The sequence below is a fragment of the Anoplophora glabripennis genome, unplaced genomic scaffold (assembly GCF_000390285.2).
Source record: "Anoplophora glabripennis isolate ALB-LARVAE unplaced genomic scaffold, Agla_2.0 scaffold133, whole genome shotgun sequence".
Classification (NCBI taxonomy): Eukaryota; Metazoa; Arthropoda; class Insecta; order Coleoptera; family Cerambycidae; genus Anoplophora; species Anoplophora glabripennis.
The window spans coordinates 797,163-824,408 of NW_019416244.1; the positions used below are offsets into that span (position 1 = coordinate 797,163).

Here is a 27,246-nt window from a genome sequence, read left to right on the forward strand (position 1 = left end):
CATCAAGTAACCCCCCATGGTACATCTCTGGATACGCCCCTGGTAGAAGCAAAATGAAAATGAAAGATCTAAGACTGAAAGAAGTAAATGTTTGTTGCTCTGATGTGGGCTGAATAAATTTTCACTTAAGAAAAGGTGTAATATACACTAGTCGCAAAAATTGAGGGATATTAAAAAAAATCCCAAATTTTCAAAGAGCTGTAACTCAGAGGAAAATGGTCGTAAAGAGAACAAAAAAAAGGAAAGAGAATAAAAAAAGGAAAGTTTCTAGTTTTCGAATCTGGAGTTTAAAGTTTTTGAGTAACCATAAGAAAACCAACGAAAAAAATTTGTCCAAATTTTTGCTTGTCTTTGAAAAGGTTTATGGAAATTTTTTGGTAATTTCACTGTAAAGTTATTTTAGATAATTTAATTCTCTTCAATTTGAGTTATCGTCGATGAAAGCAAATGTAATTTTTGACTTTGGCAATCAATTAATTACTCGGGAAATAATGAACGTACCTACAGAAAATACCTACCAAGTTTTGAAAACTACAAAGTATTCACTACAAGAGGTGCAAATGTTGACTGGAAAAAGGCAAAAAATTGCATAATTAAGGATATTTGAATAACTTGGCATAACTTTGCAAATAATGCATAAACTAAGGATATTGACTAACTTTTTAACCTCAAAGTGTCCTAAAGGAACCCTGATAGTTCCAAAGCGCTGTGTTTTTTTAGTAGTGCCCGGAATGTTTAAATCTGTCGTTTTTGCTAAAAATCAATATAACAAGCAATTTTTCACTTTTTATTCATTTTTTGAAAATGTTATTTTAGTAATAATCCATATTTTCTTCATCAAAAAATTTAAACTATTGTAAAAAGAAATAAAAAAAAAAGTTTTTTTCAATTTTTTTTTAGTATATGTACCTATATACAACTTTTTTTATTTCTATAGGTACTATTTTGCTACTTTTTTATATTTATAGTTATCCCGTTCAGCAGGACTAAACAAATAAATAAACGGACGAATAAATAAATCATATTAGTGAAAAACAAATTATGAGATGTAGATACAGTGTCTGTTTTCAGAATATAGGCCTAAAATCTCTAAAAATAAACGTGTCATCAAATCCTTTAATTCTCGATGAAAAATTTGTATTCTTTTCTTCTCTTAATATATCACCACGCAAAATTTATAACAGCGTTAAAATCTGACATTTCCATCAACACAACTCGTTAAATTTCCAGACATTGCCAAAAGGCAGATAAATGTAATGAATATTTAAAAATATAACAAATTAGTTAATCATTAAGTATAGCAGTATACATGTAAAAAAAGCTAGCAAGAGTATTAATACTAAAATCATTATTTTCTGGATAAGAGCATCTATTTTTTTTAAATACCTTACATGCATTATGTTATTAGTTATCGTATTCTTTACTTTGTTACAACTTTATGGATTACATGCCTCAACTAGCATTGAATAACACTTGCAATATCTAGTAAACAGATAGTAATAGATAACAAGCACAAAAAACCCACCCAAGAGACCCACATATCATTTCCGAAGGAATTCGATGCGTTGAACACAATCCTGTAGTCAAAATTCATGACTTCCCGATGGATTTCGGAGAAAAGCGAAATTTTTGGGTGAAAACTGAGCCAAATATGAATCAAATATATAATTTTCGTAGTATTTTGAGGCGCTGAACACGATGGAATGAGTAAAATTTATGACCTCGATATTTCTCAAAAAATCCACTACTTGTGTGAAAACTGTCCCAAATATGGGTCAAAATTGATTTTTTCGTTAATTTTGTCCAAATACATCATTTTCATAGTATTTCGAAGGGTTGAAGACGATGCCATTAGTAAAATTTACCCATAACATCGATATTTCTCAGAAAATCCACTATTTGGATGAAAACTAGCCCAAATATGGATTTTCTGAGAACTATCGAGGACGTTGGTAAATTTTACTAATGCCTCCCAAAATACTATGACAATGATATATTTGATCCATATTTGGGCTAGTTTTTACCCAAAAATTTCACTTTTTACCGAAATTCATTGGTAAGTCATGAATTTTTACTACAGGATTGTGTTCATGCGGCGCATCGAAATCTTTCAGAAATGATGTGTGAATCTCTTGGGTTTGGACTTTTTTTTGTGTGCTACATATTCAAAATAATAATATAATTAATACAAAAACACATACGAATTAAAATTTTTATTTATAATGTAACCATTCAAAGAAGCATTTTGTACTTTTGTTGTTCTTTCATCACTTCTGACAAAGATGAACACGTAAAAACAATTATTTCTAAAAGATATTTTTATTTGAATTGGATTTAACCCTTCAATTAAATACAACAAAACAAAACAGTTTTCTTACAAACCTTTTTCTTCTTTCACTTGGTATAGTTTATCTGCAAAATAATTTAATGCCGAAATAAGAGCTATCAGAGCCAAGAAAATAAAATACTATAGTATATACAACAATGCATATTTTATTTTATGGTGTTTATGTCGATGCGCATCGATAACTTCATATTTTAAAATAATACACTAAATTTATTGCATATTGTTATAAACTATAGTATTTATATTTTCTATTTTACGATTGCAACATAATGAATCATATTTATTACAGCTGCCTTGCTGCCTTTTAATTTGTATTTGTGTTTTTCAGAAAAGATTTTTGAAATATGTTAGTACCATCATAAAGATTTTTTGTCGAGTTACGAAAAATTAAGTATGGAAAATGGAAAATATTAATATTGAATTTCTAAAAGCTGTTTTACATTAACAATTAATTGATGAAGTCGCTTCATCAAGAAATTGGACAAGTGTAATGCACCAAATCGGCTGTCAAATAACTTCATCAATTTATTCATCAAGTTCTTGACGAATTAGAGCATGTTCTAATTTTCGTCAATTTCTTCGTGAAGTTCGGAAGTACCAACCCAACAGATTTCTAGCCTCAGATCAGTAATGATGTTATGTTATTGGAATATGTAAATAATTGGTAAGTCATGAATTTTTACTACAGGATTGTGTTCATGCGGCGCATCGAAATCTTTCAGAAATGATGTGTGAATCTCTTGGGTTTGGACTTTTTTTGTGTGCTACATATTCAAAATAATAATATAATTAATACAAAAACACATACAAATTAAATTTTTATTTATAATGTAACTTGACAAAGTCTGTAGCAGTGTAAAACCACACTGTTTACCAATAAATTCGTGAATTAATTCATGAAGAACTTCGTCAATTTATTCATCAATAAATTGTCAATGTAAAACAGCTATAAGTAAATACTTGTGTAAAGTTGCAAAAAGAAAAACACGTGGATTAATTGCCCTTCTAAAGAAAAATACTTGGTTACTTACTAGATCCCATAAACAAAAGCCGTCGCACACGCGGAATGAATCAAAACAAAGGAGGCGACGCGAAGGATGACTAAGGAATCCCAGTTTATGTTTGATAGGAGAAAGTGGGCGTCGAGCGTGCGACGCCACTGCAAATGGAACGCTATAAGAACGAGTCAAGCTAAAATATTCGTAGTTAACCTGGGAACCTCTCCCCTGATCTTTGACAGTTTCAAGTGATCAAGTGCACATCCTCACACAATGCCTGGACCATCTAGACCCCTCTGGCAGGTGAGTAGGCTGTAAAGTGTCTCTAGCAAGCTCTTGTTTTCCAAGGCCTACTTTGCGAAACGAAAGAAAAACCTTTTGTGGCAGTTTTTTATTTAAAATTTATATAAAAAAAACACATAAATTTTCGTAAATAATAAGCGCTTGGCTAGGAAAATATGAAAGTGTACAGTGAAAAAGTCCCCACATCTCCGTGAATCACCGCGCGTCCTAACTTTAAACTGTTTGCCAGCTGTGGTTGACGAAATCGTGTCGAATTTTGCTAAATTTACGTGACAGTCTTCTAGGACGTTAAGGGTCCAAGTCGCCGAGGAAAAAATTGGCGGGAATGTTGTCGAACACCTTCCTCAGGATGTCTATCATGATGTCTTCTATGGTCTTGGATAAAATCGGACTGAGGCTCTCGGCAACGGGTCGCCAATTCGCGTTCAGATACGTGTTCGTCGAATCCTCTGAAATTCGAAAATAGATCGTTTATAGCGTTGTTTATTGGTTTAAGTAAATGTTTACCTAACGCCTTGATGCCGTCGAAAAGGTTGTACATGTGGAGCTTTAACCCTCCGATGCTGAACTTTACGTGGACCTTGGTTACGTTGAAAAACTGGAAACCGTCGTGTTTCTCCATGATAATGTCGCTCTTGACGATTATTTCCAAGTCTTCTACAAAAAAATTAATGAATCTGTTAGTGTCACGCGCTTAGCATTACAGAGGAAGTCCAGATTTTCACATGCGCCATTTTTTTAAAGCTAAAAATAAACCGTAGAATAACAATAAGTTAGGCTGGTACATTTTTAAAGAAAACACATGGCAAACTAAAAATATTTCGGGGTATTTACAGATCTGTGAGTTATAAATAGAGAGTTAACTTCAATGGCAAGGAAAACGACGGCAATTCATAAAAGTATCTTGTTTTTATATGTGATGTTACCAAAAATATTGAAATCATTAACTGTTTTATTTATTAAAAGATTTTAATGAAACTGTGCCAGAAACACGTTCTAATAATTTTATAGTTCAGAAGAACATCCAACTATGGCCACTTTTTTTGCAGATACTATTAAGGACAAATTAAAGGATTCTTGCTCAAGGTGCCTGAAAAATAAATATACCAATTTTTGTAGTAGCAGAGCATACACAATGTGTAATAATAAATAATATATTTAAAAATTGAGGATAACTTCTGAATTATTTTGGTATATCTAACTATAGTTTAGCTAATGTTCTCCAATGTTATGCAACTTTATTCAGTTAAATCTAATAAAAGACTGTTCAAGTCACCCTGTAATAAATTGTGTAAGAATTGCTCAAACAACACCTGGTAACTTTAGATAAACTGTGGTTATGCCAAAAACACTTTAAAAATATGTGCTTACTTAAAAATCTGTTATTAATTATTTGAAAAACTGTTTACTAGTACTACAAAAAAAATGTGACATCTTGACTAATAATCTGTTGGAATTTTTTCTTGAAAAAGAAATAATAGAAAAAAATCGCTGCAGTATAGAGTGAAATACGATTTTCTTGAAAACGACAGAAGTTAATCCTGAAAGCGTGATTATATTTTCAGTGGGTACCACTAAAATGTAAAATAAAAATAATCGCTTTTCACTACAGGGATTTCGGAAACGGTAAGAGATACGAAGTAGCTTAAAAGGGGGCAAAGTTGCATAATCAGGGGACCAACATTTTGCCTCTAAATAATCAAGGCTAACATGATTAGTAAACTCTAATAATGTCTTATTGTAACGTGTAATGGTAATAATTTAAATAACTAGGTGGATTTCACAGGGTCTAGCGACACTTAAAGTGTACGATAATTCAATAAACACATAAATAAAAAAAATATATACAAGTTTGTAACGAATACATTGAAGATGAATTTTTCGAGACAAAACGTTTGAAACTGGTTCGTGCTGAGACAGTACAGTATTGGGGGCCATGAATGCTTGCAAAAATTGTAATAAAATTTCCAGGGTCGTATTAAAAAAAATGAAGTTGATGATGGTCCCGGAGAGACGAAACGTGACATATAAAAATTGATTGTACCATTCGATAGACGGCAAAAAGTTGCCATGCGGAAGTGTTCTTTTTTTTCAATATCACCTCAAACAAGGCTTTAATGAAACAAAAACGGATTTCCAAAGTTTCGTTTTTTTTTCAAATATTCAACTAATCATGTTAGCCTTGATTTTCGAAAGGCATAATGTTGGTCCCCTGATTATGCAACTTTGCCTCGATTTAAGCTACTTCGTATCTCTTACCGTTTCCGGGATCACTGTAGTGAGAAGCGAATTGTAACGTTTTTTTTTCAGAAACATATTCCTGTTTTGATCCTAAGGACTTTTTATTGTAAGATCGCTTATCTAGCTTTTTTATATGTTTCACTATGTCGAGACAGTAACAGATGAAAACTACTTTTCTGAAACTTTTGGACATAACATACGAAAAATGGATGGGATTAAATAAGTGTTTGTTCAAAGGTTTTTCTTCAAAGGTCTGAAATCATTTGTAGAATGAATCAAATTTATGGGAAAATTTGCAAACACCACTGATATTATCTAGATTTTGTGCCATTCGGTAAAAATGTTTGTAAATTGTCACTTAAATTTGAATTGTTTTGTAAAATTACTATAGACAAGTTTATTTGAAAAAAGTTCGAATAAACTTTTTTGTAACTTTATCCTTTTTTCATATATCAAAGCAGAGAATTCTAAGAAAGTGATTTTCAACTGTTAATATCTCGAAAACAGTTGAAAATGTAAAAAGAAACGACAAAATTTAAAAAAGTCTTACAGCTAAAAGTTCTTTTTTAGTTTATTTTAAAGGCTAGTTTAAATAAGTTAAAAAAAAATGTTTACAAAATACAAATGAAGGTTTTTTCTTCTAAAAATCTAAAATTTTTGTGATTTGTATATGATTTTGTTTTATAAATATATATCTTTTCCATTTACAAGGGCGTTAGTCGAAATAAGCAATAAGTAAGATACAGAAATATGAGATTTTGCGTGTTGGTCTTTAAGGATGATATTAGAGTGACAGGAATATAAGATATTTCTATGAAAGCATACATTATTTAATAATATCTATGTCAGATAGGTGCTTTTGAATTAATAATATTTAAACGATTTTTTTTAATATGAGAATGTAATGTAACTTCAATCGTTTTCAAGAAAAACGCGTTCCTCAAAATGTATCCTCCACCCTGTAATTTTTTGTTAAAACAATTGTCGCAGTTGGCCAAGGCATTGATTGATAAAATGATTGGAAGAACAAAAGAACAAAATAAAATTCAACTGACAGTAAAATGTATAGTCCCAGTTAACAAAATTTACAAGATCTGAAGACATGAACCTGATTAGAGAAATATATCTAATTATGTTATCAAATTCATAAACTTAATTGGTGACTGACTCCTGAAAACTATATAGTACTTTGAGTTAAACTTATGATTTTTATATAGACAAATGCAAAAATTTGAAATAAGTATTACGATTATTCTAGAAAAAAAGTAAATAAAGTCACTTGATTGATTACGGTGCATAAAAAGAAGTTGGAAATGAATATTGAGATATTAGTTCATCAAAAGAAATACTAAACATAACTTCAAGCGACAAAAAACAATTGTTGCTTATTGTCTTGAAGAAATGTTCGTATTCAAATTTCTTGCGTCAGACAAAGTCAATATTCTGAGTTACTTAAAATAAAGTTAATGGTTGAGTCGCGAAACACTTTACAAACTTCTCAAGTGACTCATAGAATGACTCAAGTTTATTTTTTAAAACAGCGTCAAATCGTGAAGTGTTTATGATTTTTTATTATTGTCACATTAGCGCATTCGCCAGAATAAAAAAACAACTTAAATAATGTTTTTCAGCCTGTGTTATTCAGTAATACAGGAAAATTTAAGGACTCTCCTGTTTTTAAATTTATTTATTCTACATCTGTGTCTCACGTTTTTAATTTTTTTTATTCCTTTGGGTATTCTTGCCATAATGAGAAAAGAAATTTGACGTAAGTACCTAATTCCTTGTGCCGATAGGGTCGATCAAGGTGTTGATTTTATAAATCTAGTTTTGTTTTCATTTTAAAAATGAATTAGAAAATAAAAGTACATTTCAAAGAAAACAAAGGTAAAAAAAACTGTCAAATGCCCTAAAACCTAAAACTTTGTAACCACATTTAAGGAATCAAGTCTCAAAAATCTTGGAGAGATAAAGTATGGTATAAACAAAATTAAAATAGATCACACACACTGCGTAAAGCGAGAGCTTTTAATATTGGGCATTCCACTGTTCCAAAAATAGATTGTTACGAAGTCAACTGGTCAATTTAACACACAATCTGCAGTATATCTGTTTTCAGTAAAATTTCATCACTGTTATGAAAAATCTGTCCTTAAAGCTGTTTATAAAAGCTTGGACTGAATTCAAGAATTAAGTGATCCTTCTATTTTCCATTGGCAGCTGTATTTTTAGTATATTTACGTTTATTAAAACACCCTAAGCCAATAGCTATAGAAAACATTTGAAAAAAACAGCGGTATATGAAATCAAAATCAATTTTGTCATAATCTAGCGTGGTATCCCAAAAAAAATCCAAAACAAAACAGAACACCCTACTTACTGGCATCAAACCAACAGGTGCCTCTTCCTTTGAGGGGAATAACCAAAATTCGACCAAAAAGGTCATAATTGCCGTCTATCCTTAGCCTTGGAAGGTGCAGTTTTGTGTAGAAATCGAAAGTTTTTGGATCGACACTGTTGTGGACTATCTTGGTATTTCCAAAACCGAGTACCGTGACGTTAGATAAGGATGCGTTTACTGTTACTGGACCACCCCCTCCTTGTAGTATCTAAAAAACATTCAAATATTAGTAACCCTAACCCCTCATTTGTTTCAAGTGAAAGTATAAACCATAAAATGTTCAAATCAAAGTAAAAACAGTGAAAAATAATTTTTTGCAAACATAATTTACATTTACAATACTAAAACATAGTTTTTATAGAAATGTGAAAATTTTGCATTATTTTGTTGTGTTTTACATAAACAATAATAGTTACATACACATATTTTTTCTGAGTAATACAACCTATATTACAAGATCTTGATTTACTGGTTGCATATGAATTAGTTTTGATAATATTTAAAAATGAATTTCAAACAGTTTCATTTTATCGTTTCTTATTTTTTACATTGTTCATACATATAAATACCTTGTTGTTGTTGTTGTGTTGTTGTTCATACATATAAATATCTTGTTGTTATTAACGCTAAAATGCTTCATTATCGTCAGGATATTTGTTATGAAATAGTATCTCAGTAAATTCAATTTATTTTTCACTTTCATTGGACAACATCAAATCCGTGCAATGCCAGTTACATTTTTGATTTATTAAATAAAATATAAAAATGCGATAACTTAGTTTATCGGTTTAACGTTAAAGTATGTAAAATATAAAATTGGGTAGAAACTTTTGGTTGATTGCCAAAATGTAGGCGTACTTGCTTACATATTCTTAATTATAGACATATGTAACTGAAAAAGTAAACTTAGTGAATAAAATAACCCAGAGATGTACTTAGGGAGGTCAAAACCACGAAATACTACGTTGGTATAATATTTTCTTCAAAATATTGGATTGACAGATGGTTAATTTTGACGTTAAAAAAACCCTTATCCTTATTATATATTTAATTACATATTGCACTTATAAGAAGTCTACGGTAGTGGACAATAAAATGTTTCATTTTAGAAAACATTTTATTGTCTATGACTTTACACTCTTCCAATTAATTTAATTATAGTCAACGCTAATGATGCAGTGGCAACATGGACTGAGTTAATGAAGCATTTAAGATTTATTAACTTGGCTGTGAACTAAATAATAATAGATTTTACTACATTTTGCGCGAATTGTAGGTCACTTAATTATATGAAGCATAACTACGTATACCTATATTAAAACATATAAACTATATTTTTAAATCTTTGCAAATGTTGTATCGCTCTGTAGGAATGTTATAAATTAATAGCGTTTAATATACAGGACGTCTATTTTAAGCGTTATGCAAATCGTTTGATGTAAGGTTCTTTAGATGTGGATGCTCTTAAAATATCCGTTACAACGTATCTGCTTGAAAATGTAAATAATTTTAATTTCAATTTAATTACATTTTCATATATGTATTTAACTCATAAACTTCATACTTTCGTGCAATGTTATTATAGCATACCCTATAATTATTTATGAAAGTTTGTGTACTTTATCAAGAAAGCTGTTTTTTACGTTCAGTAATATTTGTTTTTTAAGACTACATTGTGTGATATTATATAACTTATGATTTAATTTAACAGATAAATAATTATCCAATGCGTGGGAACTTTTATACAAAACTTAGAAAAAATTGTTCATTTCTCAATTTAGTCAATTTACAAAAGATGTAAGGAGTTTCAAAATAACTATAGTAGGTATAACTAACCATACTGATTTGGAAATTAAACATTTTTTTTATTTTTTCATTTTCTAGTATTTATTCAACAGCTACACGTAACTTTCGTTGCTGTTTTTATTTGCGTTTTCAACTGAAATTTCAAATCAGCATTGCAAAAAAGTTGTTAACCACATCTTTTACAATGTGGACTGCATTTTGAAAAAGAGTTATGCAAAATTATATGTAAATATTATAATATTTAATGCTACCTATAGCATATGAAGATACTTAGGCACTTGGCTAAATATTTGCTTTCATTGTTTTTTTGTCATTGACAGAATAATGATTACTATGAGAAAATTTGCAACTGTATGAGCTAATTCAATTCGTCTTACTTTCAGTTGTCTATTTTATGTAATAAGTAACCAGTGTATAATCAGTAAGAATTATTACACCTATTGTGAACAAACATTGTTCTGTATTGTGAATGTGAAGGATATTGCAAACTACAAATAGGTTTATCCAAATTCAATTTAAATATAAATATAGATGAAGCACAATACTTTATTAAACTATTAATAATTGCTTTCACTAATGCTATTGCATTAGTGAAAGCAATTGGACTATTGTCCAATTCTTAAAATGATGAATTAGAAATTGAAGTAGGAAATGTTCGATTATTATCCCAGTTCCCATGAAATTGTGACATTAACCAAAAAAAATGTGTTAAATTAAGCGTGAATGATTCATTTTTTAGTTTTATATAATTGCACTGATTTCTTTTAACGCAGAAGTTAATATTGGTTACATTACGGTAATGTAACTAAAAGTCTGCTTGTTCTTTTAGAAAATTTAAATCAGTATTGGTTTTTAGAAGAACGGATTGAGTTGATGTTAAAATTGTTAGATGAAAAGTTCTGAATTGAAATTTGTAATCCATTGAAAAACTTACACTGATCATTGGAACATACAAGGGATCCAATTTCTCCAGACCAATTTCAGCGACCCCTTTCGGAATTTCGTTGAATAAAATTTGTACTGCATGTGTGGAACAATTTACAAATATCTCCTTTGGTTCTTTAATCATGCAGGTCTTTACATATTCAGCTGAAAATTAAATGGGAGTATTATTTTTGAATTGTTATATTTATACCATATACGGTGAATCAGATTTAAATTCGGGTTTTTCATATCCCCATTTAAAAAAATGCTTCCGCTTAGAGACACCCACGGTATAAAAAGTTTATAATTTTATACACAGGGTGTTCCAGAAGTAAGTGCCAAAATCTTAATCACATATTTAACTCATCCAAAGCAACAACTTTAATAATTTTTCCGAAGACTTCTTAGTTTTGAAGGAGATATAATTTTTGTTAATTTTAATTTTTTGTTGCCTGTCAGCAAAAAACAATTAGTACTAGAATTTTCTATCTAGGATACCAAAAATCATTCCATAAAATATTCGCATATGTTACTTAGATATTTTTTTAATCCATAGGTAACTCGTTAAGATTACAAAATACTAGACAAAATGTGTTTTCGAACAAATTTATGTTAAATAAAAGCTATTGCTTTTGACGATTAAAAAATAATATGTACTTGGCACTTATTTCTAGGAGCCTACACTAATAGAGATTATTATAAATTAAATTTGGCACATATCTTACTTATATATAGGTTGCCTTGATGTCGATAGTATCGATGCCATTGGTTGTATAGGGTATAGGGGACTCTATACAGGGTGTCTCACCGATAACTGCGTCGATCTATATCTAGGAAAGGAAACATAGTAACGTTCCTGGGGCGAACATAACTAAAATATCTAGAACTATCCAGCACTTCCGGTAATACCGGAAGTCGACACCAACTTCGTTATTTTAAATGGGACACCCTATATATTTTTGCATTTTCTAATTCTTCGTGATATTTGAGGGTCACTTTATTAAATATTCTTTATACCTAGAATTTGAGATATTAATATTTAAAGAAAACACAACAATAATTTGACAACTAATTTGACAAATGTCATGTTATTTCAAGTATTTTTGGAATGTTTCTGTCTGGCCAATTTGACAACAGGTCTGATACGAGAAAAACTATCCAAAAAATAGAAAATGCAAATATATCTTAAAGTAGTAAGGGCAACCTTAACAATGCTTATAAGGTTAGAAAAGAAATTTCAATCTGCATACGACAGAGTAAAAAAATATAAGGTGTTCCATTTAAGTTAACAAAGTTATAGCTGTTTGAAGTTATCAAAATGTAATAGCAAAAATAAAACACCTGGTATTTAATGTTTTAATTTGTTGGTATACAATAATGTCCCTTTACCAGTATCAAAAATCCACTTGACATCACGCTTCTGAAAAGAGTTACTAGCATCTCCGCGAACCCTTGCATCTGTCAATTTTTTTCTTTAAAAATTAATATCTCAAAATATATAACTCTTAGGTATAGGGAATATTTAATAAAGTGACCCTCAAATTTCACTTAAAATACGAAAATGTACTAATATATAGGGTCCCATTTAAAATAATGAAGTTGGTGTCGACTTCCGGTATAACCGGAAGTGCTGGAGAGTTCTAAATATTTTAATTGTGTTGCCCCAGTCACATTGCCATGTTGCCAAATTTTTAAATTTTTCGGAGAGGTCATTTCTTAAATATCGATCGACGCAGTTCCCGGTGAGACACCCTGTATAATCAGTGGCGGATATATGGAATTAAAAAAAATTGTGCGCCCTTGTAATAAATAAATTTGGTTTTGGTGTTACATTAATATTCTATGATATATATTTCGTTATTAGCTCTTGTATTATTACTTTATTTTCAAAGTATTAAACTAATTCAAACAAATTCAACAATGTTTCTAAAAATCCTATCAAATGAAGTCACACGATGTTTTTTGGTACCAGGTTTCTTTATCTACAGGTATGTGTTTTTGTATGTTGCATGTTTCACAAGATTTTTAAAATATAATTTTAATTTATTTGAATTAGCTTTGAAATAAAGTAGGTAAACATATTCTGTGGTAATATCGAAACTGATACATTTAGGTTTAGATACGTATGTATGTGTAGGGGAGGTATAGAAAGTATCTGGAAATACTCAACATGCAGAACTAACAAGAATATGTAAATAAGGAACTTAAAATAGATGTTCAACAGACTTTATAACTTTACTTTATTCACTTTATAAATTAAGGGAATACTTGGTATTTACTTTTTAGTACAAAGTTTAAACTACGTGAAAATAGTGACTTTCAAAAGTATTGTATAAATTTCCGAGGATTATTTGGTCAGAATTTTTTTTAAAAAACAATAATAATTCAATTCATTCAACTCATTTAAGTAAAAGTTAAGAAATTTTTAAAGTAATTTAGAATTACAGAATACACTATAAATACATATACCTACCTAGATATAGGATGATCCAAATTTTTAGGATAAAATAAGTGAGTATAGTTAAACAAAAATTATTATTATTTTTAAGTAACTAAAGAAAATATGAGGTTATCGAACAGTATAAAGAAGGACAAAAGATAACCAGGACGAACCATAAGTATAAAGAATATAAAGAATATGATCCAAAATGTCGAGATTAAACATTGAAAAAATCACGAAGCAAACTTTTCCATTTATAAAGTTCCCAATTTTTGATAATATATTCCAGATTTATACCCTAAGCCGACGAAAAAAATTTTGAAGCAGCTCAGTATCCCTCAACCTGGTTAGTACACACTAGTCTACAAAATTTGTGTTGATTATTATTTATTACTAATAGGCTATTGATTATATCCAAAAAAACAGGGTTAAAAGGAACATATTGCATGAGTCGTTCATAGGGTCATTTTAGATGAAAAAACCGGGGAGTGTTATTAAATTAGAGGATGGGAATTGGAGATAGGGGTGAAAATGCACCCCTTTCAGTTTTTTAATTGTAGCTCGAAAACGAAGCAAAATTTCACAATAGTTTATAGGAAAAATTTTGTAGAGAATTGAATTTCCCATCGAAGCGGCTTATTTAAAAAATTTTAGAGGAAAATTTTATGCAAAAAATCGTTAATAAACAATTTAAAAAAAAGCAAAAAATACGATTTTTTTATTTTTTTTTACTTTTTTGCCTCTAGTTTTATTTTGAGTAAAGATAGGTATAGGCATTGCTTCGTAGAAAAAAAGTAGATAAATTTCCTTCAAAATAAGAGGTTGTAAAGTATTTTTGGATGAAATTGACTGATATATGACCTCTCAAACTTATTAGAAAATTTTTCGATTTTCGTCGCGTCTACCCTTTACGTTTTAATTCTCATTTTTTGCAAAAAAGGAAGGAAATAAGGAGTTTCACCACATGACTTGTTCGAAGGGTCATTAAAAATGAAAAAACCGCGGGGTGCTATTAAATTAGAGGGTTGAAATTGAAGATAGGGATGAAAATGCACTTTTGTCGATTTTTAAATATAGCACAAAAACGAAGCAAAATTTCGGTATTAGTTCATAGGAAAAATTTTGTAGAGAATTGATTTTCCTCCCATCGGAATGGCGTATTTAAAAAATTTAAAAGAAAAATTTTATGCAAAAACTCGTTAATAAACAATTTTTAAAAAGCAAAAAATAAGATTTTTTGATTTTTTTTTTACTTTTTCTGGCTGTAATTTTTTTTTTTGAAGTAGGTAAAGAAAATTGCTGTACAAAAAAAACTAGATGATATTCCCTTCAAAATGATGCGTTTTAAAAAGTTTTTGGACTAATATTGACTGGGTTATAACGGGTCAAACTTGAATGTTTTTTAGATTTTTCGTCGTTTTTAACATAATAGTATTTATAATTCTCATTATTTTCACAACAAATTGGTTCTTTACTTAATAAAAAATTATTTCAAAAGTTTTATTTGTTAATAATAAATAAAGATTTTCACAACTTAGAGTCAAAAAAGTAAATAAAATCAAAAAATCTAATTTTTTGCTTTTTTTAAATTGTTTATTAACGATTATTATATAAAATATTTCTTTTAAATTTTTTAAATAAGCCATTTCGATGGAAAATTCAATTCTCTAAATAATTTTTCCTATGAACTATAGCCAAATTTTGCTTCGTTATCGAGCTACAATTAAAAAACTGAAAGGGGTACATTTTCACCCCTATCTCCAATTTCCACCCTCTAATTTAATAGGACTCCCCGGTTTTTCCATCTAAAATGACCATTTGAACGGTTCATGTAATAGAATATCTTGAACATCATAGTTCCTTTTAAAATCCTATAATCAATAGTCTCAGTTTAAAAATGTGTTTCGAAATATTTAACTCAAAATAAAATTTAGATTATGAACATACCAAATAAGCTTTTGAAAAACACAAAATTTTCATTTCCAAATTTTGATTGACAGGTAACAAATGTAATATACAGAATTATCTAATTGTAAGTAAAAATTACGATTTTCATATTAAATGAGTTTATGTCGATGCATATTTTAAACATATTAATATTTATTGTAGATCATTATTCAAAAATGAAGACATGCATTTTTTAAAGTATTGGAAACTAACACTAGTCAACAAGACCCGATATTGGCTTATAAGTACAACCAATGGTATCGATAAGATAATATCTAAAATAAATCCATTTTAATAGTTTTTGGTGGTATAAATTTTAACTGAAACAGTCATTAATGATGCTATATTTCAACGTCACATCAATGAAATGAACAAACTACTTAAATCTAGAAAAAATGTTTACACATGTAAACAAAGTATTTCTTTTAATTTTATCTTTACTTTAAAGAAACTTACAAACATGTTTTTTGTTTTAAAAATGTATACTTTAATTATGTATAGAATATTTTATTTATGGATATAAAGTGTATGTGATACAATAATATGCACTTTGTCTAACATGGAAAATTTTTTGCTTATAAACTATTGTTCATAAACCAGCATTTTTATGAACAGTTTTTATACATCTATATTTTGACGCATAAAACTGATAAGCGTGTTGCTTTTTATATAAAACAATAAAATTAGGATGGAATCTTTCTTTTTAACCTGATATTGATACCACACCAGTTGTATTCTGTCAATAGAACCAGCTTGTATATGATTTCTAAGTCTGACATTGACATGGTTAATAAGCGTGGTAAAGTCTGAATCTATAATTGGTAGTAGCTTAACAAGATGCATATAAAATGTACAATTATAAGAATCTGTCGCGTACTTGTTGTTTGCTCAGCCCACTTTCTCAAAATATTGTTGTCAAAACATTTTGATGCATGGACCTATCAGTACGTACTGTTTTTATATTACTTTTGTTTTATTTTGGAAGGTGCAATTCGTGCTAGTTTAATTGGGAGCAGAGTTGCAAGAAATGGAAATAAATGTTCTTAAGTAAAATAATGTTCCCTTTCAGAATAGACAAATCATATTTTTCAATATGTTTTCTGAAAATAGAAAGTTCATTCAAACAAGTAAGACGGCTTAAATGTAGAGTCTTTTGTTTTTGTGAAAATTAAAAACCTTTATTTGGGGACCTTAAAACAAAAAGAAACTGCGATAGAGAGCGATACTGTTCACAATTTATAAAATCAAGGAATATTGTTAAAAGTACATTTTAGTTTCTTGGGTAGAATGAATTTTCGTTTTACAAAAAATGTAGTCATGTTGAACAGTCTATCAGTGAACATCATATTAAAAATTATTTTATTTCTGTTATCAAATAAATTATCTTTGAAATGATGTAATTATTTCAAGTTTGAAAGAAAATGCATTATAAAATAAATAATTAATCCAAAACTGTTATAAATACAACCATTTTAGAAAGGGAAACATTTTTCACATATCCTTCATCTTTAAAATAAAAAAATATAGAAGCTGCTTATTTTGATCATAGGAAGCTAAGGTAGCACCACGTACCTACACGGAATATTGCAACACCCTGTATAGTAGAACCTTAAACTTGAAATTTGCTATTCTGCTGTGTTGCCCTATTTACAATAACTGCATTTATTCTAAACGAATAATGATGACAATATTTTACGAGTCCAACGAACGGAAAATTGAATTCAATTTTAATTCCAGATACAGTGAATAAAAAGGTCAGATATTTATAGTAGTAGAATTTACTATTATCTAAAACTTTCACTATGTTATAATATACTCTAATAGCTAACTTTTTTTTAGTATGTTGATTTAAAAATCTTGAACGGTTCATTGATGAAGAAATATTTCGACACGCGTTCGTAGCTTCGAAAATGGATATACAGGGTGTTTCAGAAATACTTAGAAAAAGAAAAAGAAAAATAGAAAAAAGTTTTATGAAGAAATGTCCAGTAGCTTTTCAGTCTTGAAATACAGTGCTGAAATTTGAAAAAAAAATTGAGATGATGAGACTAATGATTATTATTTATCTAACTAAAAGTAAAAATATGGTTAAGTGGGATACAAATAAGTCAACTTTAGACGAAAATTATAAGCAATTGTGTATTTTGCACAAATAGTATGTTTAAGATAAATAATTTTCATGTTATTAGTAACTTTTAACAAGCATTAGGTAACATATTCGACACATTTTTTTAAGTTAACATCTCTGCTGCTTCTAAAAAGATGTACAATTAATCCTGAACTGCTAAAGTTTTTCAGAATGTTAATAATGTTTGTTGTAACTATTTAATGAATTTATACTTAAGATTTGGTTGTTTACCATTAAAAAGAGAAAAATATTTTACAATTTCTTTATATTCTAACTAAAGTTTTCTACTATTTGCAAATATTTCGATGTTTTACTGCTTCAGAAAAAAATTTTCAAAAAAGTTTTCTGGAACCATCTCTTCCATTTTATTAGACTAAAATGCCAGGCATAATTAAAAAAGTAGAGGGTAGATAGTTTTTAACATGTAATATCTACGATTTAGTGATGAATTTTTCTGAAAATACTCACGTTGCTTGTCTATCAAGCCCAGGACGTGGTGCAGACAGGCACAGGCGACGAGAAGGGTTACAAATTTCCCGGCCATGTTGCACTCACTGGGCTTCATCAGCCACTAGCAGCGAAATCCGAGTCATATTCACAAATCGCTTTCACTCTTGCATTTCTGCTCTATGCCTATCTATTACATAACCAAATCGACCCGTGCGGACAGCGGACATATTCATTTGTAACCGTGAAAGACTGGGCTTTGAAAAGAACGCGTTTTTCCCAAAACTTATAATGATATCCTTTCCCCCGTGCCAAAACGTGTCCACCCAAATTGTAAACTAGAAAGGTCAATATTGCGAACAGAATTAGTCAGGCTTCAGAATTTTCAAAATTGATAAGTAATTTTTATGAAATATCGCCTTTTTTAATAAATAAGTATAAAGTATAAATCGAGATCATACTAAGCTTTGCAGCATTGTAGTTGTTACTGTTGTACTATCTGTACTGTCTTAAATAGGAACCTCTATTTTTATTGTAGATTTAGATTCAGCTGCTAAAAGTACCCACGTAGAATTTGTCTAAAACATTTTTTTTTATATTCATGATAGATGGTGCTGTCATCGACAAATTTTTTTTTAAAATTTTTCGAAATGAACCTATGCACACGATTCTGCAATGTTCGCAATAAAATATACCAAGTTTTCACTGTAAATAATAAAAATTAGTTCTAGAACTAATTTTATTTCTCAAATTTTCAATTACTGAAAAGGGATTTGCCGAGAAACTACTATTATCGTAACCCAGAAACAGGCGTCTTGGTTTCCTTGGTTTAACGGAGTGCTTGATTAAATCTGCTTTCAATTGAATGTATTTTTTGTATTTTGTTTTAAAGATACCATTTCTTTTGTTAAAAATAATTTTTATAAAATGTTTTATTATGTTTACATTTAACATTTGTGTTATTTCTTTCTTCGGGCTTTTTTGTGACTGCAAAAACACAAAATAAACATAGGAAGAAGGGAATAACTTTAAGAAACAAGTCATTTTAATCAAGCACTCAGAAGGGAGTTGGGCCTTAATTTTTTCTTTTGTTAGAAAAACTGAAGATTTTTCTCGAAAAACAATCAAAATAAAAACATATTCGGGTTCGCTACTTAAAACCACATATTTTCAAGGCCTTCTGAACTGTCTGTTTAGTTTTCAAAAACAAAATTGATCATGAAACAATCGTGGTTGTTGAAAAATTATTTCCCGGGGAGGGTTTTTTTAAGCGCTTGTGGTACAAAAATTTATTATATCATAAAGAGCTTTAATTTAATATCGATAGTTTCTGTTGTTTTACAGGGTGTTTAAAATTGGATAAAATAAGGCTAAATATAAAATTGTCATAGGTAGAGAGACAGTTACATTGGAGAAATATAGCACAATAATAACAGAGAAATCGAACTTTTTATTTCTAGTTTTTGAAAAATGCAGAATTATCAGGATTTTTTGTCTTTGAAGAAAAATAATTCTAGTGATGATTTTTTCAGTGCAAACCGTCGCTAAATAGTAACATATTGTACCCCATTGACTCAGAGGTTAATAACAAATACAAATATTTAAAAAAATCAATTTGATGGTGGTTCTAGAAAGACGAAACGTCGCAATAATTCCATATTCAAATACAGGAGCAAAAATGGCTAACATTTCTTTTCAAATAAACCAGTAAAACGTTGCATTTTCTAAAAAATCTCAAAAACTAACAAATATGTTTTGAATTTCTCTCCGATCATCATTAAATTATACAAGTTTTGATTAATTAACCATTTTCCTATTGCTGACAGCTTTCTTGGTAGCAATGTTCTTGTATCTTACTTTCAAAAACGCCCTGTATAGCAGTATAGACCGATGCCTCAAATTAAAACTCTTTTCATGGCCTATTCAATTAAAATGCATTTTTATGCATTGTGTTAAAGAATACATTTGCTTCAAAACAAATTTTCATCATTTCATTTTATTACAAACATTTGTCTTCTAAAATTAAATTGTTAATTCTGGGAACCTTGAAAAATGTACAAACTGTTACCATGCTTGTGTAGAAGTAAAAAATTATAGGAGATGCAGTCTTGGTCCATTACAAAATGAATCCTCCGCTTTTGAAAAATACACAAGTTGAATTTTTGTATGAAAGGGTTGAAAATGTTGTGCAAATTTTTGACATTAGAACCTTAGGAGCTTATTATGGACCTAATTTTATTTGGTATAAATTTAATTTGAACTGCATATTTATTTTATATAGAGTAGATAATAATGTAATCATTTTCTATTTCAAATTCTATAATTAAAACCGACAAAATTTCGAAATACTGTTTTACTATTGAAATTTGGCAAATTTACAGATAATACAAGAAAAATACCGCCTGTCTGAACCAGTGAAATATATAAATAGTTCACATATTTCTAAGGAAATTTTATAATAGTAATAATTCCTACACAGTGTTCTAAAAAAATTGTCAATTGCTTCGAGCACATTTGTAAACAAATCTATGTTAACTTTAATAAAGTAATTATGTTCTCTATGTATAATCAATAATTATTGATGTTATACGCGTCCTATATATCTAATGGTATAATAACTGGTACAGAGTTACATGTATTCAAGAAAGTTACATAATCAATTTATTAATTACTACGTGCTATTAGGAATTTTCATTTTGCAGTAATTTATCATATTTTATGAAATTTCCTGCCTTAGTATACAAGGGTTACTAAATATATGCTGTACCAAAAGTTAATACGTACTAGTTCTTATTGGAGTTCTCGTTCTGTATGACGAAAACAAATGCACTGGAATAATAAAATCTAGTTGCTTTGTATTTATTACCTCCGGTACATTTTATGTTACCTTCGACACCTTTTGTTTCGAAATCATTGATCTGATTGTATTATTGTTAATTAAAAATACTAAAAAAAAACGTACGTGTCTACAGTATTTTTCAAACCTATCGGCGCAGATATTCAATAAAGTACTCGTATGCACAGTAAGTAGGTAACTACCAATAATTTATTAGACTGCACATCGAATATGTAACATCTAAACTAATTACATACCACATACATATAATCAACGATAATTTCACATGCGTATTACAAAAACACATAAAATTGTGTTATGAAAGTGAATTATGCAATTTTCAGAGCGTACGGAAAACATTTCCAGCATGTACCTGAGCAAAAGTAATATTTCCGCAACAGTTTCCGAACTTGACCCGTTGAAAACACAAAGCGGATAAATTCCCTCGTTACGTAACGTTTACGTATAAATAACCACTCTAAGATAAACTAAAACATCTTAAAAAGGACGGTTGGTTAACTTTCTCTAAATTTCTTGACGCTAAACCATAACAAACTTGGCATGATTAGCTAACTGCAAAAATTGGAGGGATATTACGTCGTTCTTGATTTACAAGGTGGCACCCGTTAGCCTATTTTTCCATTTTCCCTTTTTTATACAGGGTGGACAGTCACAAGAGTTTTCAATTTCTTTTACAATTTTTTTGAACACATTTTCAATCGTTCCTTCCAAAAAATAAAGTCACCTACGATTTTATCTAATTACCATGTCGATAAACGCAGTATAATAGTTTACACAATATAACTACCTTTTTAGCAACTATAAATACAATTATAGAATTGGTACACAGTATTATTAGATTCCAGCTTGAGATTTGTCGGTATAGTCAATATTTGCTTTGTAGATTTACACCTAAGCAAGTTGCAGCACAATAAGATATGACAGGACCTAATTTCTTCCAAAATCTGAAATAAAAACGTCATCGTTCTCCTATTTTGACTTATTTCGAGGAATTCCAACGAAACGTGAAAAATAAAACAAGTAGCTTTGATATTTTTAGAGTTACTTTTATTTAGGTATGTCACTTATGGAGGAAACCCTGTTACCGTTTTGAGACAAAAGTCACGTCATATGTCTCAGTATTTTTTTTAACATAGAAAACTTCTTATTCACTCCAGAACAACGTTCCATACTAATAAATTTTGATTATCGACACAACATAACACTAGCTCCTACGCTTATTTTTTTCTGATGTTAAAAGTTTTTGAGGTTTTTCTAAATATTTTCAAACTTGTAGGATTAATAACTGGTTTTATCTTTAACAGAAAAAGTGGATGAGATTATCTGAACAATGCAACAAACAGACAATTGGGTTGAGGCAATAGTCTAGAAATAACAAAATTATTGCAGTTTACGAAATGAAGCCAGAACGATTGACAAATTAATAGCTATTATATTACTTTGATACCTTCATCTATTTGCCTTGCCAAATATATAGATGGTTTCGTCATTTGTATTTGAAATCGTCTGATCAATAACATGTCTCACCATGGAGTCACCAGAATAGTATTCATTATTGAGGGTTTGGACTAGCAACCATTTTGATGAATTACTTACTAATTTTTGCTTAAAAAAAAAATAATGTTACATAACCATGAGTGATTATTAACTAATATGTATTTTTAAAACGTTGTTGTTAATGGCGAAATATTTGTGCAAGTAGTATTTAATGATATTTTCTCTTTGGTGACGTATTACAAAATGTTTTGTTATGAACACGAAATTTTAAGTGATATATTGACACTGTACTAACAAATTTCAATAAGTTAATTACTTTTATTAATATCAATATAAGTTGAGTTATGTGAAATGGTCTGATCCTTTGGTTTCATCTGGCATTTTTCCAATATAAATATTAATTACGTGTAAATAATCATTTCTTTTGAACAAGCAAGATCTGACAAAAAAGTGCTTATATTCCTACCAAATTTTCCTCTGCTAGAATCAATTTTTTAAATTTTAATCTAGTCATAAGACGACAATTAAGTCTTCAGGTCTTATATGAAGTAGTTTTAGCACATTTTGCTATTTGTATTACCTAAAAGTTTAAAAAATATAACTGAAATGTACCTATTATAATATTCGTAATATAAAATTGCAATAGAGAGCTCCAGCTCAAACGATATGTAAAGTTTAATTTTTTTTTACCCGCAAAAGTTAGTTACACTAAAGGATATCCAATAATTTAGTCAAATCTGAAATGTCTATTCTCTTTTTCAATGAATGTTTGCCTTTCGTACATATAACATTAGTTGTTTACAGTCTATTTCGGTAGCCAGCTGTTACTTCTCAAAATAAACACCAAAGCCGTGTCAATACGGACTCTGCCAATATCAATCGACTTGATATAAAAACACAACTCGTAAAAAATCATATAATAAATCCAAAGATAGTTACATTTTATAACATACGTAGGTACTATAGTATTATCCTAATAAATACATTGAAGTTATAAAAATAAATAAATATGCACGAAGTGTAGAAAAAAAGGGTGGTTTACATGTGGCGGGTGTTGCCGAAGCCACCATGACCTGACTGGGAGGCACCCTTGTTGTACCCCATCTGCAGGTTCAATTCGCCTTCATGCGCTCTCAGCTGCTCTTCCGTGAAGTTTCTTTCGTTCTTTTCAGCCATTTTCGGACCTAGCTGAGGCCCGTTCCATTCTGGGTGCTTCTGGGTTATGCGACCAAGAGCGAAGAGAGACAGGGCCACCTAAAAGATTGAAAGTTTATAAAATAATTTCTCCTATATATCAAAAATTGTACTTGGGCGATGTTTCTCTTCTCGAAAAGATCGGCGGTCTGGAAAATTTCCTCTTGGGGCAGACCATAGGCCTTAGCGGCGGCTTGGAACCTCTGGATGTTTTCCATGAGTTGGAAATTGGTTCCTTTGGGCTGGATCTTCTTCACGGATCCAGGGGCTAGCTTATTCATCAAGTTGCAAAGGACAACTCCATTCCTGAGGATGTCTTCGAAATCCCCAGCGGGAACTGGCTCGCCAATGCAGCCGAAGATCCAGGTTAAGACTTCGGCTTCGAGGTCCTTGTTGCGTCTCTGGAAGCGTTTCAAATTTTAGTATTTCAGGCGAGATAATATCCCCACGATATTCTGGAAATTCGATCTAGTCGAGGAATTAGCGGTCAGTTGGATGTTGATGTTGGAAGGATATAATTTATCGAAAGTTAAAATTATCAGGGCAGATGTTGTGGTACACGAAAATAATTCGGCGTGTCACGGCTGAAAATATCTCGTGTGAAAACCATTCTATTTTTAAAATGATGCAAACCGACGTGAAAATTTAATTCTCTCGAACCAGTTTTGTAAATATTATATAACTTTTTGGGGCAAATCTGAAAATCTTGTGCGAAAATTTTGCGCTATTTATATGCTACGTAAACATAAACAATACAAAAAAAAACAAGGAGTTTGTTACTAATTCAAAAATTGATATAAACATTCCAAAAAAATTATTAACTAACATTTCTAACATTTAAAACAGTTGTTACATGACTTTTACTAAACTAAAGGAACAACTAAATTTGAAGTTATTTATTTTAAACAAATATGAACTTACAGACATTGTGGTAGAGCGTTTGAACTGGGCGTCGCGATGTTACTGACTGAGGCGTCGCTGTTCAGCTGTTAGTCTTTATGAGAGCATGATGCGGGGGCGGGTTTGCATATAGACTTATTTTCCGACATCATTCATTTTTGTGTCTTCAAGTTCTAGAATTGTAGTATATGGGTGAACCAGCGTTTGATATCGAAAATAAATATGTGTAGGTTATAGTCCATTAGAAAATAAATGAATGAATATTAGTTTTTTTTATTGCTTGCCTTCAGTATGGGCGTCTGGTTGGTGGTATTACATTATTGTGGCTTGTTTCTTTTATACACGTACAAAATGATACACAAACTGATAATTACTGTTACTTCTTTAATAATAGTGATTAAATGTCAAAAAATGTCAAAAGTTACAAAATTTGTGAGATTTTATTGTTTCTTCTTTTTATGAAAATATTTATTTCGAAATCTATAACATCAACTGCTGCAAAATGCTTAGAGTGGCAGTAGTATCTTGTTTTTTCTTGCAGGACACAAATATAGGGTATTTGAAATCTTTGGACTCATTTAACAATTTTTCTAATACAGTTAACATCTTGTTAACATTTTGACACTACGTAGGTTTACAAGAATTTAGACAACAATAGTTTTCGTCTTTTGGCACTTGTAGGAATGTAAAATATGCCATATTTTCCAATTAAAAATAATATACTACATGTTTATATTTCTTGTCACATTCCGTGAAATTGGCAAAAATAAATGAGGCATCCTCAATTATCATAAAAGTATCATCAGCTGTAATTACCACAAGTGCAAAGAACACGAAGGTTTGTATGGTAACATTGCAACACAGTGCATTAGCAAAGTTGATGAATATTGCACAAGAACATTAATTGTACCAGTTCTTCTATTTTAATTTGAAAGCAAAGTATTTTTACTAAATTTACGACATGATATATGTTGGCAATTTTTTAAGTATTGAAACTGCATTATTTATAAAATGAGGTGGGTCCTTTGTACAAATTTGTATTCTATTGCAATTTTACTTTTTGTTATTGCAGTATGTAGGTACTGCTTTTATAGAATAATGTATAATAAATCAATTTTTGGCAAAAACGAGCAATTTTAGATTTTCTTACTATAATTTATTTGACTTATTGTTGTATTGATTTTTGAGAATAAGATTAAAATAACTGTATTAAAAATATATGTATTTGGATGAAGAAATTTATGTTTGGCTTATTAAAAGAGTTTCAATAGACCGTGGAAGTAAAGGACAGCAATTAACTGATTTATTTTTAGGTGCTAATAAATTTGAAAGCCAGAATCTTCAAGTGATAATTTTAGACCTTAATTGCAACTTAGCCACTTTAATAAATGTGATTTATTTTTAACGCTTGTTTTTTCTTTGGCCTACTATTCAGAACTCATAAGTATTTTGCCAGAGTTTATAGTCCAATAAAATTTTACCAAAAATATTTGTTTAATCTATGAAAATCATTTTACACTACATAATTTCTATTATTATATTTACGGATATTTCTAAATAACTATACAAATATATTTAAGTAGAGACTTTTTATTTTATCACATTCTTTTATCCAGAAAAATTATCCAATCTTTTTAAAACTACCAATGATCAATGACTATATTTAATTGAAAACGGATTTAAACTTTATATTGTTTTAAACTATGTATGAAATCTGTCAGTAGAATGAGTTTTGCACTGTATTGCTGCATCTAGCGTCGATATTTCAATAGCAGCAATTAAAAAAATAAAATAACAACAGTTAAAACGTTATTGCTGAACTAAATTTTGAATAGATTGAATAAGTAAAAAGGCACTTCAAATGTTAAATAGAGAATTGAAAATGGAGTAGAACTGAAGTATAGATACTGAAACATGAAATGAACATAACCTAAAATTTCACCGTGTTGATTTTAACACATTTAAGACACATTTAACAGATTTTATATCAGCATTGACTATCTTTCATGAACTACAGGTTAAAATACGAAAAAAATATTTCTTACAACAATACAGAAAGTACAGTTTAAATACAGTATAAGTACGTACAATTTTCTGCCTAGAAAAAAAAGGTAAAGACCAACATATTAGGGAACTTTCTTTCAATGTCAATGAAATATTAAAAATAGAATATAAAATACTTGATTAGGTATATTTATTGTGCTCTAAAGCTCTAAAATATATGTGAATCAAAATATTGTGTAAACTGTCAAAGCAAGAATTACAAAAAACCACAAATATGCAGGATGTTTCGTTTGAGAAACACATACGTTCGATTGTATATTGTATCTATGTTATCACAAGAATCATAAAACTTTTGTCTTTACAACTTTATTTAAATAGTTCAAATAGAGTACAACTTAAATAATAAATATTTTTATACTCAAATTTTGTATAAAAAGTACTGTCGTTCGTTAAAAACATATTGGACATCTGAAAAATATATACAGGGCTGGAAAATTCACATGGTCCATCTGCCTTTACATGAGAGCGACAAAGTAAAGTAAAGAAATCCGTGCGATAGACAAGGATGGCTATAGTGAAGACGTTTCATAATCTGAATATTCAGATTATGAAACGTCTTCAATGTAACCATCCTTTCTATGACTTACATTATCGCTCTCACGTAACGGCTGATGTACCATGGGGACTTTCCGAACCTGTATAAATATTCCATGTGTTAATTTTTCTATTAAAAAATTCATATTTTTATAACAATTTGTCCTGGCTGGATTTTTAAGAGTTTAATTTTTAAATTTTTTTATAGTATCTATTCT

At 29.6% G+C, this 27,246-nt stretch overlaps 3 protein-coding genes across 5 annotated transcripts in view; 1 reads left to right on the top strand and 2 right to left on the bottom strand.

Moving 5' to 3' along the window:
• The first annotated feature begins 3,542 nt into the window (after positions 1-3,542).
• The window catches only part of LOC108904455 (muscle-specific protein 20-like), a 29,901-nt gene continuing 6,197 nt past the window's right edge, over positions 3,543-27,246 (top strand). The window contains exon 1 of the mRNA XM_018707028.1: positions 3,543-3,648. Within this exon, the coding sequence (XP_018562544.1) occupies positions 3,619-3,648 (30 nt within the window). The 5' untranslated portion in view covers positions 3,543-3,618. The remainder of the gene's footprint in view (positions 3,649-27,246) is intronic.
• LOC108904454 lies at positions 3,721-21,025 on the bottom strand. 3 transcript variants are annotated; one of them, XM_018707026.1, is made up of 5 exons: positions 20,945-21,025; positions 11,031-11,185; positions 8,270-8,498; positions 4,156-4,305; positions 3,721-4,097 (listed from the first exon to the last, which is right to left on the bottom strand). In XM_018707026.1, exons 2-5 carry the CDS (start codon positions 11,163-11,165, stop codon positions 3,937-3,939), a joined length of 675 nt encoding a protein of 224 aa, XP_018562542.1. In that variant the 5' UTR covers positions 11,166-11,185; positions 20,945-21,025; the 3' UTR covers positions 3,721-3,936. The 3 variants fall into 3 exon arrangements, with proteins under 3 accessions (XP_018562542.1, XP_018562543.1, XP_018562541.1); XM_018707027.1 differs by lacking the exon at positions 20,945-21,025 and adding an exon at positions 20,767-20,897; XM_018707025.1 differs by lacking the exon at positions 20,945-21,025 and adding an exon at positions 18,004-18,226.
• LOC108904456 (myophilin) lies at positions 23,239-24,535 on the bottom strand. Its single transcript, XM_018707029.1, has 3 exons — positions 24,452-24,535; positions 23,644-23,931; positions 23,239-23,590 (listed from the first exon to the last, which is right to left on the bottom strand). The coding sequence occupies exons 1-3, from the start codon at positions 24,455-24,457 to the stop codon at positions 23,375-23,377; spliced, it is 510 nt and encodes a 169-aa protein (XP_018562545.1). The 5' UTR covers positions 24,458-24,535; the 3' UTR covers positions 23,239-23,374.